The sequence below is a fragment of the Cibotium barometz genome, chromosome 10 (genome assembly GCF_041138505.1).
Source record: "Cibotium barometz isolate CiBa-2024 chromosome 10, ASM4113850v1, whole genome shotgun sequence".
NCBI lineage: Eukaryota > Viridiplantae > Streptophyta > Polypodiopsida > Cyatheales > Cibotiaceae > Cibotium > Cibotium barometz.
Genome location: NC_141055.1, coordinates 25441575 through 25463158, shown reverse-complemented (window position 1 = coordinate 25463158; position 21584 = coordinate 25441575). Strand labels below are relative to the sequence as shown.

Genomic DNA, 21584 nt, shown 5'->3' with positions numbered 1-21584 from the left:
AGATTTCAAGCTTGTTTAATGATTCTCGATTGCAATAGATACCAACCACTTCGTATGTCAATGCGAGGAATAGTTTCATTGAACTTTAAAAAGACTAATCATCCATATGTATAATTTCCCTACAATCATTAAACGATACTCATAGTTTAATAGGGTATATAGTCAAATTCTTTTACGCATCATAAGAGTGGGACTCAAACCTTGGGAGAGGGCCTCCCAAGAACCCAACCACTAGATACCCCACTAGGTAGTTGCATCATGACAACCCTAGTGACTAGTGAGGTATGGTATGGGATGTGCATGCCTTCATGATGTGGATTGTACCAAGGTTGTGGTCTCTAGCTTCGGTGTTGTGTCCAATTTGTGCTATGGATAGGTGGTGGGTTCTACCAAAGCCCACCTATGTTCTCGTGATAGTTTTTGACCATGAATTACAACTACTTGGATTACTTCACAATTATTTTCGTGTGTGTATCTTGAACGAACACTCAAGTAGGCGGTTTTCTTAGCATTAGGGTATTAAGTACTCATTTAAAGAAATCAATAAAATAAATATCAACAAATGAGAGAAACTATTGACTTTATCCTCCTTGTTTAACCGAAACGACTTAAGGACATCCTTGGATCAAGAATTACTCAAGATGACCCTTGGCATTCACTTGGATTCTATTGGAGTACAAGACCACAATCAACCAATGTGATGTGTTTGCCCACATGCACAGCATAGGCATGTCTTGAAGTGCAAATGAACTAGCCAACCAAAGACATGATTGAATGAATTAACCAACCATCAATGGACTTTTACTCAAACAAACTATGAAGCATTAAAACCTTCTTGTTCCTACAAGTCACCTAGTCTTAAACAGTATTGTTTTCATGTACGACCATAGAATTTAGTTGGAACTCACGTTACACAGTCAACTTTGGTACCATCAACGGGTCCATCCCTGATTGATTTCTACTTGCACTGATGTCCACCAACTTCGGCCCTGCCTCAGCGCACAAACTCGTCAACAGCTTCCAACCTCCCTCTCGTCGTCAGCACGCTGGTTCTCCACTTCCTTGGACCTAAATAGAAGCACCGCAACTACATCCAATCATCTACTTTCAATAGCTTTCAACATGACTCTTGCAGCCTAACTACACTCAACCGCTCTTCGCGCTCAACGATGACCTCAACCCACAGTTTACACGAAGCAACAAGCGGAGCATTTAGCTAGTGGGGGAGCAAAAAAAAAAAACCCCCACCCTTAGTTTTGTGCAATTATCTAATTCTCTCAGTAGGGAGAAGTACAGACTACATGCATGTAGTTGATTCATTAATCAAGAGTAAGTGACATACATCTCATCTAGCATACACAAACGTTGTCGTGCAAGGATGGAATTGCTGTTTAACACATAGCAACAAGAGCTTGTTGGTCAAGAGTTTGGACAACAGAGTAAATTACTACTTAATTCAAGCAATAGCATCATCTAGTAAATGGCATATTTATTCAGTCAAAAGTTTACCCAAAAGAGGGAGGCAAGAGGGAGGACCGTCTATCATCCCTCCCTCTCTGGGGGGATGCAGCCAGGAACTATGGAGGCCTCAATGCAAGACCACACTCTGGGGGTCTGGTTCCTTCACCACCTGTCCGCCCATACTACGTATGGCCATAGGAAAGTTTTCATACAGAAAGGAAGTCCTTAAGCCATGATCAAAATCATCTTTCAAAAAATAATGCAAAAAATCTACAAGCTCAATTAGTGCTACATGCTTAAACATGTTGAGTTTCTGATGCCCTTACAGAAATGGTGTTATCAATAGAAACAATAACTAAATTGAAACATGGTCTTGGTCCATACATAAACCTTACACTGCCATTCATGTTTAGGATGTCCCCCCCTCTCCATCAGTACCAAGTGTAGCCTTCAAGCTTGCTTCTTGTATTTCTTTCCGGGAAGCCTCCCACAGTTGATTTTCAATGCCTAACCTCCGCAACTCGATAAGTCCTCGATCCACTGTAAAACATGCACAAACAACTAAAGGTACTAATAAGGAAATTATTAGTTCTAATTAATCAGACACAACTCTCGTCTCACTACCAAGCCCAAGTATCTCAATAAAGGCTTGAAAGAAGGTAGCAGCAGAATTGTACTCAAAGGTCCAACCACCAACTCAATCCAAAATTCAGTCCAAATTTTGAATATGGCATGGAATTTTTCTGGCACAAAGTCAAAAATTTGAATCTTCAATGAATTGGTTGCTAAGATGCAGTACATGCAGTGAAGCTGTGCAGCAGATTGAGTCCAGTTCAGCATTTATGAGCTTGTTTTGAGTTGATGTTCAGCCCCACTAGTAAGCTGTTAAGTGATGAGCTATGCATGCTCTCCTATTGTCTTTATAAATGAGGATTAGGCTCATTATTGGGCATTCCAAGAGGGTTGAGACCCTGAGAATCAGGACCCAGATCAAGCATGGTTCTGGCTCAAGGCTAACACCAGGAAGATGGGTTCTGGTGGAATGGGACAAGGCTGGGTGGTGAGCTAGCCATCAAAGGTAACAACTTTATGATTTCCCCCTTCTTCACCTTGTAAACACTTTCTATGGTGTTAATTTTAACAGACAAAATGCTGGAAGTTCCAGAAAAATTGCATACCATCAACAGCATCCTGAAATGTGGGGCTCTGGCTGTTGCGACTGATCCAGTATTGTAGCCGCTCATCTGCAACATCCTCCTCAACAACACTGGTCTTTGCACGGCGCCAGAAATATACAAGCCAGGCCTGCCCAAATGCAAGAACAGTATCAGATCTTAGTATAAACCTTTAGAACAATATACTACCTTGATAATCCATACAAAGACCTAGGTGTTCTAACAGGCTTCACCCAGTGTAAGAGTTGTTACCTGCTTAAACTGTGCATCTTCGACTTCATCTGGGCTTAGATCTTTGCAACAAATCCCCGTCAGTGAAAAAACAAGGTTAAAAAGGTCAAAACCATTCATCTCCAATGCACATTAAAAATAAATCTTGCTCAGATACACATACATACCGAACGATTCTGCAAGCCTTGCACTGTCGATACCCTTTAAAGAAGGAGACTCTGCAGTTTTTTTAATTAAAAAAATATTGACAGTAAATTACTCTACCTTTGTGTCAGAACAAATTGTATAGATAATTTTCCTGTAAAAATGTTAAGCTTTTTGTTACTTATCCCATACATGTCCTGGTTTCCTACATCACAGGGAAAAACTGGCGTAAAAGACAGTTGTAGAACTTACTGTGGGAAGTTCTTAAAGGTGGTCACTCAATCCTCCTCTCCCTTTTCACCTCACCAATAGATCTTACCCACATGCAATCAACTAATTTTCCCCGATATCTCAATTTCTCCTAATAAATCAATATGACTAGAAAACCCACGAAGATAATTGCATGCATGATTGCCGAAATACCCAAATTAATTGAGATAGTAGTGTCAATTGGGAAATTTCCCCCATAGCTTTTGATCTCTTAAGGAATGCAAGAAAAACATATTTTCAGGTCTTGGAATGCTATTGCAATTATTTTTATAAAAAAAAGTGAAGTATCTGATGAAACATGAATTTGAGGCTTAGAAAGTTAGGACTTGCAACAAACACACCTAAGATAGCATGACCAACTCGAATGGGGCTTGGACGCCTTTGCTGAGCCATGGCAAGCATGATAGCATCTTCGACCTTCCAACAAAAACAGCTATATTACTGGTGAACTATTCTGCATGTTAACTGTGCATCAGAATCCTTAACTACACAATGATTGACAATGACCACACACAGATGCCATGGTACTAACCTTTAAAGATGCTAGCTCACGCAGTCCTTTCTCAACAGAGAGCATGCTTTCAATGTTTCCTTCACCACTTATATCATGCAAATCCCTAATTGATATTTCCCTCCTTTCTGGCTTGGATCCACCATCACCTGCATAAAAAAAGTAAATGTCAAGCACATGGCTCACCTCTTTACATGGTTTGTGTGTGTGTGTGTGTGTTTGAGTATATATATATATATATATATATATATATATATACTGTCATAAGACCAGATGAATCTGAACTTACGAATAATTTTAAAAGAAAGAAGAGAATCACCAAAAACAAACAAATTTTTATATTTTAAAAAAAATAAAAAAAGTTTGATAGAGACAGCCATATATATATATATATATATATATATATATATATATATATATATATATATAGAGAGAGAGAGAGAGAGAGAGAGAGAGAGAGAGAGAGAGTTATATTAAACATCTTCAAAAGACCCAATGGGTCTATTAGACAAGTGATACATGTAATCTCGTCATGGTACAAAAGAGAACAAAGACTAGAGCTATGAGCTGGGAATGTCAAATCCGAGCCATATGATACAAAATGGGACCATCATCATCACACAACCTATGGAGCCAACGCCCCAGTAGAGGGAGGGGGCCATCAAGGATATCAAGCATCAGGTTAGCTCTGCAGATCTGCCAACGATGGCAAGGTGGCTCGGTAATCTATGAACATCATCTTGATGTAAGTAGGAGGATACTAGGCTCATTCAGATCTTGCAGGACAGGTTCAATCATTTGAAAGGCCTTCAAGTGAAGTTGTGGTATAACATGGGTATTCTTGTTAGAAACTCTGCCAGGCACCATCAATGTTCCTTCCTCAACTCCAGATGGATGGCTTGTTCTTTCTTGTCAACTGTTTTCTCAATCGGAGCTGGAAAGAACTTGGGAGTATTAATAGGCTCTCATTACTAATCTATGAGTAAATGTTTGAAGTATGTTATGTACCTAGAACCTAGTCTACAGATTAGGGACTTCATCCAACGGGATTAGGGAGCCATGGGATTAGGGATTAGCAAGCAAGATATTTGGCTAGGTTCCTCGTTGATAAAACAAGTTAATGGCTGTCTATAGCAAGTTATGGCGTAGTTATCACTATATAAGTGAGAGCTTGGGTTATTACGAGACAGTTGTGCAGATTTCTCGAGATGGGAATCGGGATAGGCATAGATCTTGAGCAAATACAGAGGGTTTTAGATTCGCCGGTTCCTCATATCGTAAGGCAACTTTGGGCGTTTTTAGGATTCACCGTATTTCTTAAGAAGTCTGTGAGGGATTATTCACAGTTAACCATACCTTTCACACGGACCTCCTTCGAGAAAGAGGACGTAAGTCCAAACAGCCCAATTTCTTGGAACGAGAAGTTTGATGAGGCTTTTCGAGCTCTCAAGCTTTAGGTGAAGGAAGCACATATATTAGCCTTGCCATATCCTAGCAGACATATTTGTAGTCGAGACAGACGCTAGTGATTTCGTTCAGATGGCCAAACTATGGCATTTGACACCAAGAAACTTGACGATACCCAGGCCAAATGGCACACTGAGGAGAGAGAACTGTATGTGGTTATACACGCTTTGAAAAGTTCATCCCATGCATCTTTTGCCCCCATTGTATCCCTGTGATGTGATGAATGATTTCATCATTTAAACTGAGTGCGATAAGTCCCAATGCTTTTTCATTCCTGCTCTTCCACTCATTTTTCCCTCTCATCTCTCGGTATTCATCTCTTCCCTCAACTAGCCCCCACATATTTTTCCTCATGAGTAGATACATGGTTTTTGTCTGCCATGTGTAAAACTGCTCCCCATTAAATTTGGCTATTTCTTGTACCATACTCATGATAATGTGAAGGGGGTCTTACCTCTTGATCCAATTTCAAGATTCAAGGGCAGTGTTTATTCTTCTACAACTCAATCTGGTGTTTAGGAGATGATTACAATAGATTTATCAGCATAAAATCACCGAAAATTACATTAAATGAAGGGTAACCAATTTGTACGGAATGGTTCGAGTATCAAACCATCTCCGAAGTACATTTTTGATAGACCCGAGTTGAGGGGGAGGAAGGCACGGTGGGCTAAGTTGATGGAAGACTTTGATATGTAAATAAAGTATCAGAAGAAGGATAGCTTGAATCGAGCAGTGGATGCCTTGAGTAGAATTGGGGAGGTGAACTCGTTGAGCTTCACAGAGATTAGGGCTGATCTTTATGACTCTCTAAGAGGACTATGTGAGACCGAAAATCATTTTGGTTGATAATGTAGCTTGGCATGTCAAAGGCTTTCGGGCAAGCTTCGGTGATATGGGATGTTAGAGTTAGACACGGGCCTATGGGATTGGAAAGGAAGCCCTACCCTTGGCTTGGGGGGAATCGGTGGATACCGGTCACAGTTGGGGGGTGAGCTAGCCCGGTTCCTCACGATTTGGTTAGGACTAGCCTTGTTTTCAACTGTGTTTAGGGAAGATTTTGGAAAGGACTTCACAGGTTAGGGGGCTCCGGGATTAGGGATTAGCAGGCAAATACTTGGCTAGGATTCATTATGAGACACAATTGTGCAAATCACCACTGAAGGTCTGGCTTGGACCTGGAGAGTAGACATGCTCATGGCGTGCACAAGGCAAGTTCGTAGCTTGGCGTGTCGAAGGCCCTTGGGCAAGCTGTTAGGATTGTGCATCTCAGTGTTATGGGACTCTGCCTATTTATTGGGCATTTTATCTAGTTTCACATGATTTTTATGTCTTGGACTAGTAGGCCAGTTGTATCAGGCAGTAGGCCAAGTCATATGCACTATAAAAGGGGTCTTCTCAGTGTTCACTTGTTGTAGTCCATTCCCTTGCACATAGTTCAACACCACTCCTGGCTATTGCCATTGTAAAACTTATTGCTATTATAAAAGGTGATCTTGTCCAACTCTCTCCATCTCCTTTGCTCTCTCTCATTGTTGTATTGTTTATGCTTCCGCCTATGCATTCTCCAACATGGTATCATTCGCTTAGGTTCAGGCTGCTCCATCCTTCTGCAAGCTGCTCGCCCTTTTCTATTCTGTTGTGCATTTTGCTTCCATAGCTTCTCCGGCTGCAGATCAGCATATACAGTGGCTGAGTTTTACTGCCTTGCTGCATTTTCTGGTCCAGCCAGCCCTCTTGCTGCTGTAGGCCAGCCCTACAGGCTGTGTTTTGCTCTTAAGAAGCAGGTTGTGGAGTTATTGGCTGCGTTTTCTGTTTCAGCATCAGTTGTGGTGAGCTTCTTGCATGTGGTGCTGACAAACAAGTGGCTGTACATCTTATTCTTCCTCCACGAGTCCCTACCCTTCTGGTAGGAGGTTCCCGGTGTTTTGTAGGATTGTTTTGCTGCTGTCCAGCCTCTGTCTCTCTCAGATTTGAGAGGGGGCTGATTGGTTTTGGAGCCTCGCTTCATTGGAAAGCACTTGAGAGGAGTCTTGGAGAGCTGTGATTTGTGTTCTTTGTTGCTGTGGATATGGCTCCCCCCCCTATACGAACAAGGATGACAAGTTGAAAGGACCCAACTATGCCCATTGGAAGCTTCAAATGCGGATCTGGTTCATCCACAAGGGTTAGTGGGAGATTGTTCAGGGCACTGAGAATAAGCCCGAGCATCCTCAGAACTCTAGGAGGTGGACTCAAGATCAAGAGGATGAATTTCTTGCGGAATTACATGACTGGGAGAATCAAGATTCGAAGGCTCATTTAGTGCTTGTGCAGACCATCACAAAGAAGGTCTCACCGGCCGTGCAAACTATCACTAGTGCTCATCGGGTATGGTCTAAATTGGAGGATCTCTTTGCCCGAGGTTCGTCGATGACGGCAGTTACCTTGCAAGGGAAACTCTACAGTTTGTTATTCCCTGCAGGCAATTCCATGCAATCGTTCCTCATGAAGGCCAAGGTTATATCCGTGACTAGTTACTGGCTATGGGTGCTGCTTTGTCCTCTGCTCAGCTCGCTACACTTATCCTCACCAAGCTTCCCCCATACTATGATGTGATTTCTCGATCTTTGCGGTGCCACGTCACATCCAGTTGGATTTTGATGATCTTAGATCCCTACTCTTGGAGCAAGAGTCCGTTCTCGTTTCACAGGGTGAGTTGAAGGTGTCTCTCAGCAATTCTGACTGGGCACTTTCTACAGTGCAGAAAAAAGGTCGGAGTCACTGCTTCTCGAGGGAAGAGAGGACATCTATCCAAGGATCGTTTGTCCACCAAGAAGAAGGACAAGACCAAGGGCAAGGCTTCCTCTCAGAGAAAGGGCAAAGACACACGACACACGACACACGACAGTGATACAGATTCTTCTAGTACCACTTCTAGGGCTCCCAGGGCGGTTCCGGCTCAAGAGGACCCAGATGGTGTTATACATGCAGTTTCTCCCATGTGCTTCCAGCCAAAGGAGGCTTGTGAGCGAGAGAGGGGACTGATTACAGCTCCACTTACTGGTGCATGGAAATCATGATTCGGAGTTCCAAGCATTAGACATCTGGCAGGACATGGTTATCTTTTGTGTAGCATAGATTATGAATTGGTTCTGTTTTGAGTTCATTGTTCGAGGCTTTTGGGACGTGATGTGTTTTCAATCCACTGTTGGGCACAGTGTGTCCAGCAGCTCATCTATTCTTGGAGTTCACTGCACACTTGTGTGGGAATTTGTAGCCACGCAAGTTCCTTGCTATTCGTGGTGGCATTTTATTTGGAGGAAACAGGTTGACAGATGCTCTCTCCGAGGTCATTCCAATATTTGCGGTGCTGGAGGGTCCATGGTTGCATCTTCATCAACTTATCTTCTTCAGACTCTTGCACACTATGAGCTACAGAGGGGATGTTAGAATTGTGCATCTCAATGCTATGGGACTCTGCCTATTTATTGGGCATTTTATCTATTTTCACATGATTTTTATGTCTTGGACCAGTCAGCCAGTTGTATCAAGCAGTCAGCCAGGTCATATGCACTCTAAAAGGGATCTTCTCATTGTTCACTTGTTGTAGTCCATTCCCTTGCACATAGTTCAACACCACTGCTGGCTATTGCCATTGTAAAGCTTATTGCTGTTATAAAAGGTGATCTTGTCCAACTCTCTCCATCTCCTTTGCTCGCTCTCATTGTTGTACGGTTTATGCTTCCGCATGTGCATTCTCCAACACAAGCTTCGATGGTATGGGACGCTGGAGTTAGACATGTGTCTATGGGATTGTGCAAGAGCCCTAGCCTTGCCTCGGGGGAGATCTATGGATGCTGATCGTGGTTGGGAGGTGAGCTAGCCTACTACCTCATGGTTTGGTTTTGTACTAACTCCGATTTCGGTTGTGATTAGGGCAGATCATGGGAAGGACTTTACAGGTAGGAGATGCTGAAAGTGAGATAAGTATGGTCCGCTCCTAAGAATGGGGGTGGGATAGTGGAATCTCGAATATGTGACAAAAGACCAGGAGACCCATCAAATAATTGACGGTATTGGAGCCGCCCTTATACGGAAAGCATGTAAGGGTATTATATGTAGGCCAACAGCACATCTCGTTGTACACGATCAGCTCTTGTATGGCTCCCATGCCTAAAAAATGCCTCCCATACATAGTAACATGTCCTACATCTTGAGTGTCCATTGCAATCCAATCTCTCCCGGATCCATCTCTCAGAGCATAACAAGATTTTGCTTGAAAATCATGCATCCCAGCTGTCCATGCATTGAAGTCACCCAACTGGTGGATATTCCCATGTTGGGAGAACTCCACAATGTCCACAAACAAAGAGCATGCCCATCCTGCATCAAATCTTGTGCATAGGCTGATGTCTTAGGTGGGAAGTAGCAACAACAAAGTACTTGAAAATAAGCATCACAACTTAGGGCTTGTGAAGTCAATACTATTGAGCTATTCTTGCATCCACCAATGTACTTGAAAAAATACGGAGTACTTGAAAATAAGCGTTGCAACTTTTGAGCTATTCTTGGACCTACCAATGTGTGTGCAAATTTAGACTTGAATCCCACTTAGCAAAAGCCTCCTAACACCACTTGACAACCCCACGGTCATCGGTTGGCAAAGGCATGGAGCACCCATAAAACTTGGGCCCGACGCTATCCTCCCTCAGGGATCCTCGATAATGCGCTCTTGTTTATCTTCCAACCTTACTGTTGGTGGTGGGTGAAATCCTAGCCGTCCCGGTGGCTTCACTTACTCAATGTCATCATCACCGACCGACTCCACATCGTTACTGCCGGATGACTTCATGGAGTTACTGGCCATTGACTCTATATACCTCCGGTGCACACGAAACGTGCGTGTTAACTTGGAGAAAAGCAGTGATAGAAAGGTGACGAGTTATGGGCCAGAAAGAAGTGGAAGGTTAGAGAAAGGATTTTAGGGTGGATGAGAGGACTAAAGTGAAGTTTGCAGCTTCCAATACCATGAGCTTGGAGATGGCGTACATAGATCTTGCACAATGTGTTTGTATTAGCCAACAAGAAGGGAGAGGTTGAATTTATAGGGGTATTGAGTTTTTTTTTTAATAAAAGCATCCATGCTTTAGTTTTGTAGTTTTTAAAAGCTGAAGCTTAAAATTAAGCCCCCTCTCACTTTAGCACCCCAAAAAAAAAAGCTCACTTATGCTTTTTTTAACCATTCTTATCCCTATTTTAATAATCATGCCTCTTTTAGCTTTCCTTCTCCACACGGCCCCTTAGCCCCTTACAACCCTATCTGCACAACCAGAGCATCCTTGCGCATCAAGCTGGCTGCCCAGACCATCTGCCCGACTTGTGCAACCCACCCATACTCCTGCCCGCGCTGCCCAGACTTCTGCCAGCTGCCCAGAGCGCTGCCCACGCACTGCTCTGCTGCATGGCCTATGCGCCCTTTGCCACCAACCTGCGCGCCCTGCGTTTTTCCAACTTTCCAGCCAAGCATGGCCTAGTCGCCATCATGGCTGCACGGCCTGCACTTACTGCTTGAGTTGACCGCCTCCAAGCCCATCATGGGCTGGAGCCTGTGTGAACAGCAACAGCAGCTCTTTGGCTGCTCTTTGGCCGCACTTTGGCCCTAGCCACAAGGGCTGGCTGGGGCTGACTTAGCCACCTTGCCTGGGCCATCCCATTCGCCCCTCTGTCACCTCTTTGCGGACACCACAGCTGTCCCCTTGTTGCCTACAAAGACCACCCATCACCCAGCTGTTCTCTGCTGAGATAACAAGCCTATGGGTACCTTGTCTTATGATTACAACACGCACAAAAATGCAGCCCCAAAGAGTGTCATGATTACCTTCACGCCTTAGACAACACCAAGGTTAAAAAGCTAGGGTTTCATGGGCAAACAACCTGCTGGGTTGCTTTTTCACCTTCTCTCCAATCCTTGTTCAGCTGCATGAGGGGTTTCTCCCTTTCTTGCTTTCACACACATCAATGCAAAGAAACCATGGCTTTCTAGCCAGAATAAAGGGTACTATCTTGTACATCCTCCATGCCTCGGGTCCTAGCACTTGTCAAATCCATGCTCTAATACCAATGTAAGGTCTACACAGACCACGCCCGAGGATCATCTGACCTAGAACCGAAACCCCAACAAGGTTTCGTAGGCCCAACATCGTATGCACCGCATGACTCAATGGCACATGTCCCATGCCATGTGCCAACTGAGAGTATCATCACACTTTCTAGGAGCTGAGTCTGGCAGGCTAGAAGGCATCCCCCAAGAGACACACATATGTGGGGTATGCACAACTGAAGATTCTATTTGCATAGATGCCCACCGTATTATGAGATTCGCAGGAGATTTCAAAGTCATTTCCGATTGGATTCGGTCACTGCAATATGCAGATCAACGATGCTTGGGTATGTACCTACAAGCCCTCTATCGTCCTCGGGACGTCATGCTCAAACAACGCTCATGCAAGCATAACTATGGGATGCCTCTCAGACCTCCATTACATATTTCTTTGAGCTACCTCAGCCTGGGACAGAGAACACCACTCAGACCCCACATGGATAGAGGGATCACACGGGACACCGACATACGAGAGCAAGGATCCTTTGGCTGGCTCTGAGCCCGATCCCTTCTCAGAGCCAGGCATCTCCGCCCTCAGAGATCTGGACCTTCCACTCATCCACCATGACATACTCCGGAGACATGAATCTGTACCACAGGAGGTGGACTTGGTCACAGCTGTGCCCTGTCGCAGAGAAGGAGGGTATATTATTGGATGACCACATCACATGGCTGGTTGGGCTTATCACATTGTCCATGCAGCACTCACATAGTACGTGGGTGTTTCTCGTTGGGTAGCTAGTTCCTTTTTTTTTCCTTTCACATTTGTTGCTGGCATACAGTTACCCGCAGATCACGTGTATTACTTTTGGTCTCATAGACCCTTTGGGTCTTTCGTATATGTTAAAAAAATCATTCTTTGTTTCTTTCTTTCAACCTATTGTCACCAAGTATAACCGCACTTGAGGGTTCCCAAACCATAATTCCCAATTGAAATCCTACATTCTACTCTTCTTCTCTACTCAATCCACTCCTACAATTCGTTCTATTGGAAAAATACTTTCAACCAGTGAAATACATTCCACAAGAAGCACTCTCAATGAAACCAAATCCAGCGACAAAATCTTTTGCACTCCAAATGACCTTCAAACGTTTTCAAGCTCCTCTTTCATGTAATCCTACTCCATACCCCATGGGTTAAACTCCACAGGATATTTTTTCCTTATATAGACTCCAAGATAAGCTATCCAAATCCCACCACCCTATCTGCACACACTCCTACCAATTTATGCTATGCTAATCTCTCAAATTTCACATGCACCTTAAGATTCCTGTTGCCCAACTACCGCTAACTTCACTAGAGGCTTCAACCACAAAGAAACCCAGTACTCTCTCTCCCTCTCTCTCTGGATAGAGCCACCGAGCTATGCAAAAGTCAACGACCTCAACCTAGAGGCCCCCACCCATGCCCGCGACGACTGTCACGTGCATCCTGCACTTGGATGCCACATAGACATATCTGTACAGATTCCAGAAGGTGCAGGATCTAGGATGGTAAACTGGTCCCATGTGAGCCCAGTCCGGGACGAGTCAGCCAGGGATCCATCCTGGTCGTCCGAGGTCAGGTGTGCATTGTCCTGCACATGAGTCCAAGGTCAGGTGTGCACTGTCCTGCACATGAAACAGTGCCAGTCCGCACTGTGAGTCTCCCTCTGGAATGATATCAATGATTCTGTGTATCTGGTATGGTACCGGTCCCCGGATGCCAGTTCATTGTGTAGACAGTTAGGGTTTGCTTATAGAAAGGGGCCAGCCCATAGGGCTACCCCAAGTCTTAGTGTGGGCATGGGGATGGTGTGAAACCACCCCCATGAGGACCAGGAAGGCCCTAGCTGAACCCACCAACCATGGAGAGGCTGTAGGACAGCCCTAGGGGCATGCCAGGGGCAGCCGACAGTACATCAAACATTTATATGGCTGTAGGGCATGTATGGGGCAGCCCATACAGGCTACCCAGCCCACAGACTGCCTGCAGAACAGTGTCCAGCCCCTATAGATTCAGGCGCATGATGCCCAGCCTGCCATGAAGTGATGCGCAGCATTTTCTGTGATTTATTCAGCATTTAATGCTGATTTTCAGTCGTGGACAGAAATCAGTGCTGGCCGACTGCTTATTATTAGTAGTATAAATAGGTGAGCCATAAATCATTTGTGTTATCTCACAATTCACCAAGTGCTCAAGCATACAAGGGCTAGGACAGACAAGAAGTTGCTAAAGCAAAGGGGTGGAGGACTGTAGGTCAAGGGCAGAGATTTCTCAGCCAAGAAAGGTTAAGATTTCTGTATTTTCTTTTCAGATTTACATCATTCTAATAAAGCAAATACACCATTCGCGGTGCCCTATAGAGGGTATTTGGGACCCAATACTGTGTCCTCTCCTCTCTCCCTCTCTCTCTCTTTTTTCTGCACATCTTCATTCAATTTGTGCGTTAATTCCGTCGCAAAAAGTGTGCTGATTTCTGAGCATTGAAGTTACCGATCTTCTCCGAAGCTTCCGCATGTTACAGTGGTATCAGAGCCTACTTCAAGTGCAAAGACTCAGCAAAGAAACCAGAATTTTTTCTCGCTCGTGTGGTTGGTTTTCAGACGTCGGTGGACTACCCCTTTTGGAGTGACTCCTGTCCCTCGAAGGACAGTTGGTTTTATGGCGAGCTTCGACAACGAGAGAGACCAAGAACCATGGGACCAGAGTACACGAGGCAACCTAGCCAGGGCACCAGGCTTGAGTGTTGCAGAGATGTTCCAGCAGATGATGCGAGCAATCGCAGACCAGACGACCAAGTTGGAAGAGCAGAAGGCGCAGATTGAGGCTCTGGAAGAACGTACCCGTTCCCCAGCGTCGCGTTTTCCATCTCCTCCTCCCTCTTCTTCCGTATCCTAGATTCCAGATCCTCGACACAGTGACCCTCTCGCAGGGTCACGACCGCAGCCGAGCTCTTTGCTTGAGTTGCAAATGCGTGCATTGGAGATCCGACAACGAGAAGACGAAGCCATGCGACGCGTGGAACACGAGCGTTACCCAGTAGCATTGGACGCTAGATTGACACCGACAGCGCCCTCGAATCATTTTCCCGAGAAAATGAACTTCAGCAAGTATAATGGTAAACTCGACCCCACAACTCTTTATTCATGGTTGCATCAGTTTGAGGCTTACTTTGCCACAGTTAGAAAGATAGATACTGACAGAGTGATCTTAGCCAGTTGGTACTTGGAAGGTGAGGCCATTCCTTGGTGGACTCAGTGGGCTCATGCCCACACGAGATTAGGTATGGCAGCTTATGTGTGAGACAAGTTTGTCCACAACCTTAAGCAGCGGTTTCTACCGCTCCACTACCTTGAGCGACTCGAAGACGAGTTCAAGGGAGCGCGTCAGAACGCGCAACCAGTCCTTCAATTTGCCAATAGAATTTCGACTTTATGTTTGCAATTAGGCTTATCTGATTCGGACAAGAAAGGGCAATTTTTGTATGGCCTTGACACTCAAATCCAATGGGAGGTGCGTATGTTTAGGCACCTTCGAAGATGCACTCTCGCTTGCGCAGAGTGCAGAAATGAAGCATAATGGTGGCAAGCCCAAGACTTCCCAGCCTACTTCTCCCAAGGCTACTGCCTCGGGGAGCAAAGGCCAGAACCAGAACCAGACGGAGTCTTCCCCAAGACAGAGCCCCGGAGCCTCTGGCTCCAAGAACTCGAATAATGCGTCTAAGCTTACTCCAGACCAAAAAGCGGAGGCAGACAAGGCAGGTGGCAAGTTGAGTGCTGAGGAGCTTTCTCAATACAAGAAGGAGGGTAGATGTTTCTTTTGTCATACAAAAGGACATACTTCTCGCGAGTGCCCTAAGAAGCCTCCAAAGCCCGCCGCCGCTGCCTCCACAGCTTCCGTGGTGAGCTCAGCTCCCACGCACACCCCAGTGGCTGCCCCTAGTTCTTCAAATCCCGGTGCTTCAGTTGGAGCAATTAATAGCCGGGAGCTCGAAGATAAGCAGAAGGAAGCCCATGACCAGGAGTATGAGCGTAACGAATTGCTCAAGTCCTTTGGCTACATAGGTGGCGAGAGAGTCGTCGTCTTGTTTGACAGCGGCAGCATGGAGGATGTGGTCGCGGAACAGGCCGCTAGGCGTGCTCGTTTTGTCCCGACTTCGGTGGACAAACAGGTTGAGGGTTTTAGCACAGGCATGACAACGAGTGTCAAGTATGAAGCTCTAGGTGCTAAGTTAGTTATTCAGGGCATAGAATTTGTGCGTGATTTTATGGTTGCCCCTCTTGTAGGAGCAGTCATAATTTTGGGTATTCAGTGGTTTCACAAGTTTCTTCCAGATGTCAAGTGGAACAAGCACACGTTCCAGATCAATCGGAATGTGTCAAACGCCCCAGTGACCATTAAGTGTGAGCCAGGAATTCCGAACTTTCCGCTCATAAGCCACTTGCAGGCTAAGCGAGCAGTCAGGAAAGGCGCACAGTGTGCGATGATATACATCCACACAGTCCAGACGGTGGCCAGTGCTTCCGAGAAGTACTCAACTCTCCATGAAAAGTTCCAAAAGATTTTTCTTCGGGACAATCTCCCTCCCCAACTCCCCCCGTCTAGACCGGAGGACAACAAGATTGACCTCCTCCCAGGCTCGGAACCCCCGAGCAAGTTTGCGTATCGCCTTTCCAAGGCAATGGAATCGGAGTTGGACCGCCAACTCCAAGAATTATTGCAATCTGGCTTCATCCGCCCCAGCGTGTCGCCATTTGCAGCACCGATCTTATTTGTCAAGAAGAAAGATGGGTCTTCCCGCTTGTGTGTCGATTATCGTGCACTCAACAAGCTGACTATCAAGAGTAGATTCCCGATGCCTCGAACTGATTATATTCTCGAGAGGCTGAATGGAGCAAAGGTGTTCTCGAAACTTGATTCAAAGAGTGGGTACCACCAGGTGCGGATTGTGGAGGGGGACATCCCCAAGACAGCCTTCCGTACGGAACGGGCCCACTATGAATTTGTGGTCATGCCATTTGGCTTGACAAACGCCCTAGCTACTTTCAACCGCATGATGATGCGTGTTTTCCAAGGTTTGATTGGAAAGTGTGTGTTCATATGTCTGGACGACATACTGGTATTTTCAGCTACGGTTGAGCAGCATGATATTGATGTGAAGAAAGTCCTTAAGTTGCTGGAAAGCAACGAGCTCTACGTCAATGAAAAGAAGTCAGAATTTTATCTATTCCAGGTTTAGTACTTGGGATACATAATTAGTGCCGAAGGCATTCGACTTGATCTGGCTAAAGTGGCCGAGATTGTCAATTGGGAAATACCTTAGACAGCCTATGACATCAGATCCTTTGTGGGTATATGCCAGGCATACTCCACCTACATAGACAAGTTTTCTGATCTCTCGACGAATCTCACCGATCTGCTAAAGGGTGTGAAGACAAGAAGGCAAAAGATTCGAATGACTCCACGAGCGTTGGAGGCATTCAAGAACCTCAAGGTGACTTTATCAGAAGCGCCTTGTTTAGCACTTGCCTTGTGGGACGAGCCATTTCAGATGATCACCAATGCGAGTAACATCGCAATTGGAGGTGTATTGCAACAAAATGGTCATCCAGTAGCTTATATGTCTCGTAAGTTACTGCACAGAAAAACTACTCAGTCTATGATCGTGAACTCCTAGTAGTTATACAGGCCTTGAAACATTGGAAACATTTTCTTTATGGCCGTGACTTTGAGGTTCACACTGTCCACCATCATGCATTACGCTGGATTCAGACAATGCCAAGTGCACAGTGGAGTGATCGACAACACCGTTGGAGTCAGATATTCCAGCAATTCGGTGGTATGATTGAGTACCTTCTAGGAAAGGCCAATCCAGTGGCCAATGCTGAAACTCGCGGCGGCAATGCCCGAGGGACTAGGGCCTTTGACACACTTGTTGATACCATCAATGCATATTAAAACATTAAACATGGCCACAGCCTTAACACATATCCATCATCACTTGCATAAAACATAAAGCTGGACAAAACGTCCACAAATGCTGAAAATGGAGCTTGCACGTGTGACACCGCATAGAGGTCGGAATGGGCCGACCCCCCCCCTCTTTGGAGTATTTTATTACCCAAGGAGAATAATATCATGTACAAGCTTTGAGGGCCTTACTCTCCCCATGGGAGATGCCGGATTATCCATATACAAATGCCATAACACAGCCCAACACGAGGCAACCAAGCCGGAACATATGCTATAGAAATGCCGAGCCAATAATATAGTCCATATACCTCCGTGTGGGTACTGATTCTTCCCCAAAAACCACGGGTCTTCATGCAATAGAAAGGGTACAGCAAGTACAACTCTCCATTCAGCCGGTACAGCAAGTACAATGGCTGGTACATCGGGTACAGTGGTTGGTACAATCGGTACGATGGTTGGTACAACCGGTACGGTGGCTGGTACAATAGGTACAGCAAGTACAAAAGGTGATACGGCCGGTACAATGGGTGGTACAGCAATTACAGAAGCTGGTATAGCCAATACAAGGGCTGGTACAACAAGTACAGTGGCTGGTGCAGTCGGTACGGTGGTTGGTACAAGTACAGTAAGTACAAAAGTTGGTACAATCGGTACAATGGGTGGTACAACAAGTACAGAAGCTGGTACAGCCAATACAAGGACTGGTACAGCAAATACAACAAGTACAAATGCTGGTATAACAAGTACAAATGCTGGTATAACAAGTACAATGGCTAGAAATCATAATAAATGATTAAATACCCTTGCCTTCAGTATTTCTTCGCGATGGAAGCCTCCAAAACAGTCCCCAACAGCCGGTATTCTTCATGGGCAGCCTTCAAGTGAGAGAGAAAGAGAGTAGCCATCATTAGGGCAGCCTGTAATGGTGGTAGAGGCTAGTGTGCAGCAAGAGAGCCTCCATTAATGAAGAGAGAGGGCTCCAATTTATAGATTTGGGCCTCCCATGAGCTAAAATGGCAAGAGAAGGCTACAATGACAAGTGGAGAGCCACACAATAGCTGAAGTGACAAGTGTGAGGCCACTTGTCTCACTTTGATCCACTTTCTAACAAGTGTCAAGCCACTTGTCTCACTTTGGTCCACTTTCTTGCCACATGTCCCAATCTAAGACATGGGTCCTTCCATAATCTTTACCTCTAAAAATATCCCAACTGGTAGACATTCTATCATAGGCACTTTGCCAACTCTTGGTATCTGCTCAATTCCAAATGTAATGACGCGAACAGAATTTCCATCGGAGTCGGGCCAAAAATAGCAACTCTCCTAAATTTTAGGAGTGTGGTCCTTTGTATTCTAGGATAATCTCCCATTCCCAAAGCTTGTACTTTCCAAATATTTAAACATCCTCCTGGAGTCCACCAGACCCCTTTCAGACTGGGAAATGTCCAGGCTGGTGACATCCTCCCCAACTTCTTAAAAGTTGTCCGCATCTTTAAGCTTCAAGCCATATATTCAAGATATAATCATGTCCCATCGATTGGGCGAGACGAGACAGTCTCAAAAATCCAATATAACTGAAGAATCCATGTCCCAAAGAAATGGGCGAGACTAAATAAGTCTCCATAATACCAATATGAAAATCATGTCCCAAGATAAATGGGTGAGACAAAAACAGTCCCATAAGTCCAGATATCATAATCATGTCCCAAGATAAATGGGCGAGACAAATCAATGCCATAAGTCCAGATATCATAATCCATGTCCCAAGTAAATGGGCGAGACAAAACAGTCCCATAAGTCCAGATATCATAATCCATGTCCCAAGTAAATGGACGAGACAAAATAAGTCTCCTGCCAACAAGACATCGGTCCACATGACCCTTGGCATAGACATAAGTCTCGTCATGTCCACTTTACCACTTGCACTCCGTGTTGGTACTCTGACCACACACCTTGGATGAGAGGTGGGCTCAAGTAACAAGATAAAACAATCACTCGTCTCGCAGGCATAGATAACCTGGTGTTACATAAGCATTTCTGCTACACATAGTTTATAGGCATTTCGGCCACCAATAGTTTGTAGGCATTTCGGCCACCAACTCACACTACCCTCTCAAGTGCCCATGTTCCCTTCCATCTGCTCTCTATTGTTCCACCCACACATGGTAGAAACAATCTTCAAGAGCGCACGTAGGACAAGAGAACACTACACAGGGTATGTTGTGCTTGTCACTACCCTTTGAAGTGCCCATGTTCCCTTCCATCTGCTCTCTATTGTTCCACTCTTACATAGTAGAAACAATCTTCAAGAGAGCACGTAGGACAAGAGAACACTACACAGGGTATGTGAATCACGAGTTTCATAAGTCCAATGCATCCCAAATAAAGGGAGCCAAAAAGAATAATCCATCCCAGTAAAAGGGAGCCATAAACATAATCCATAAACCTGAGGATGGATCCAAATCCCTAGAAAAGAAGTCCAGGAATCCATAGACCTGTATACCATAACTCTTACCACATACTCCGTGCTAACCACACACCTTGGAGTAGAGGTGGACTTTATCCATAAAAGCATCATATCCATGAGATATCCAAAGATTTCTTCTCTATAAACTCGGAGAGATTCGTCTATAGAAATTGCTTGTGAAGCCCAATATCTATATAAATCTCGTCCAAGAAAGAAATCTCCATGGATATAATCCATCCCAATAAAGGGAGCCATGAAAAGAATTCATCCCATTAAAGGGAGCCATAAACAATGTTTCCCTGAAACCATCTCAAGGCAAACAACAACACCTTTCTCCTTGCATAGCTATACAAGGGTTAGTGAACATCAAAAACATTTCATAGTAAATAGCAAAAGCACCAACTTTGCACACTCAAAAGTATACTTAGCTTTTCTTTGGTCATGAAGCCAAAGAAATCTCGTCCAAGAAAGAAATCTCCATGGATATAATCCATCCCAATAAAGGGAGCCATGAAAAGAATTCATCCCATTAAAGGGAGCCATAAACAATGTTTCCCTGAAACCATCTCAAGGCAAACAACAACACCTTTCTCCTTGCATAGCTATACAAGGGTTAGTGAACATCAAAAACATTTCATAGTAAATAGCAAAAGCACCAACTTTGCACACTCAAAAGTATACTTAGCTTTTCTTTGGTCATGAAGCCAAAAGAAATATCTCCTCACCATATCCTTAAGATATCCCGAGATATATCTCCATATAGCTTGCCTGTAAGCTTGATAATATAATCCACAATATCCATATGGAAAGAGTGCTAAACGTGTGCACATAAAGCCAACTTCACACTTCCACGATAAAATTCTGTGAATTCATAAATCCTTAGATCAACAAGCTGTCTACTGCTCATGCTCTTGCTTCATAAGCTATGAAGCGGCTGGCCATGCTTAACAGCAATGATGGTAAGTGTGGTCCCCACTTGAGATATTTTTTCTTCCTTATTGATAGAAGGAAGCCTCCGCTTCCAAGAAAGCCTATGCTCTGATACCAATGAAACTCGCGGCGGCAGTGCCCAGGGGACTAGGGCCTTTGACACACTTGTTGATACCATCAATGCATATTAAAACATTAAACATGGCCACAGCCTTAACACATATCCATCATCACTTTGCATAAAACATAAAGCTGGACAAAACGTCCACAAATGCTGAAAATGGAGCTTGCACGTGTGACACCGCATAGAGGCCGGAATGGGCGCCGACCCCCCCCCCCCCCCCCCCCCCCTTGGAGTATTTTATTACCCAAGGAGAATAATAACATGTACAAGCTTTGAGAGCCTTACTCTCCCCACGGGAGATGCCGGATTATCCATATACAAATGCCATAACACAGCCCAACACGAAGCAACCAAGCCGGAACATATGCTATAGAAATGCCGAGCCAACAATATAATCCATATACCTCCGTGTGGGTACTGATTCTTCCCCAAAAACCACGGGTCTTCATGCAATAGAAAGGGTACAGCAAGTACAACTCTCCATTCAGCTGGTACAGCAGGTACAATGGCTGGTACAGCGGGTACAGTGGCTGGTACAGCCAGTACGATGGCTGGTACGGCAGGTACAGTAACTACAGAAGCTGGTACAGCCGGTACAATGGGTGGTACAGCAATTACAAAAGCTGGTACAGCCAATACAAGGGCTGGTACATTAGGTACAGTGGCTGGTACAGTCGGTACGGTGGCTGGTACAACAAGTACAAAAG

General features: G+C 44.8%; 1 protein-coding gene across 10 annotated transcripts in view; it reads right to left on the bottom strand.

Moving 5' to 3' along the window:
- Positions 1 to 625: 625 nt before the first annotated feature.
- LOC147634703 (coiled-coil domain-containing protein SCD2-like) overlaps positions 626 to 21584 on the bottom strand; it is a 39966-nt gene continuing 19007 nt past the window's right edge. For 6 of the 10 annotated variants that reach the window (XM_086803842.1, XM_086803849.1, XM_086803844.1 and 3 more), the window contains 6 exons: positions 3814 to 3941; positions 3623 to 3698; positions 3035 to 3085; positions 2889 to 2929; positions 2640 to 2766; positions 1695 to 2001 (listed from right to left, as the gene is read on the bottom strand). In XM_086803842.1, the coding sequence (XP_086659968.1) occupies positions 1871 to 2001; positions 2640 to 2766; positions 2889 to 2929; positions 3035 to 3085; positions 3623 to 3698; positions 3814 to 3941 (554 nt within the window). In that variant the 3' untranslated portion in view covers positions 1695 to 1870. Of the gene's footprint in view, positions 1069 to 1342; positions 1388 to 1694; positions 2002 to 2639; positions 2767 to 2888; positions 2930 to 3034; positions 3086 to 3622; positions 3699 to 3813; positions 3942 to 21584 lie in introns of those variants that run through there. The other 4 variants (XR_015266777.1, XR_015266778.1, XM_086803845.1 and 1 more) reach the window with 4 other exon arrangements.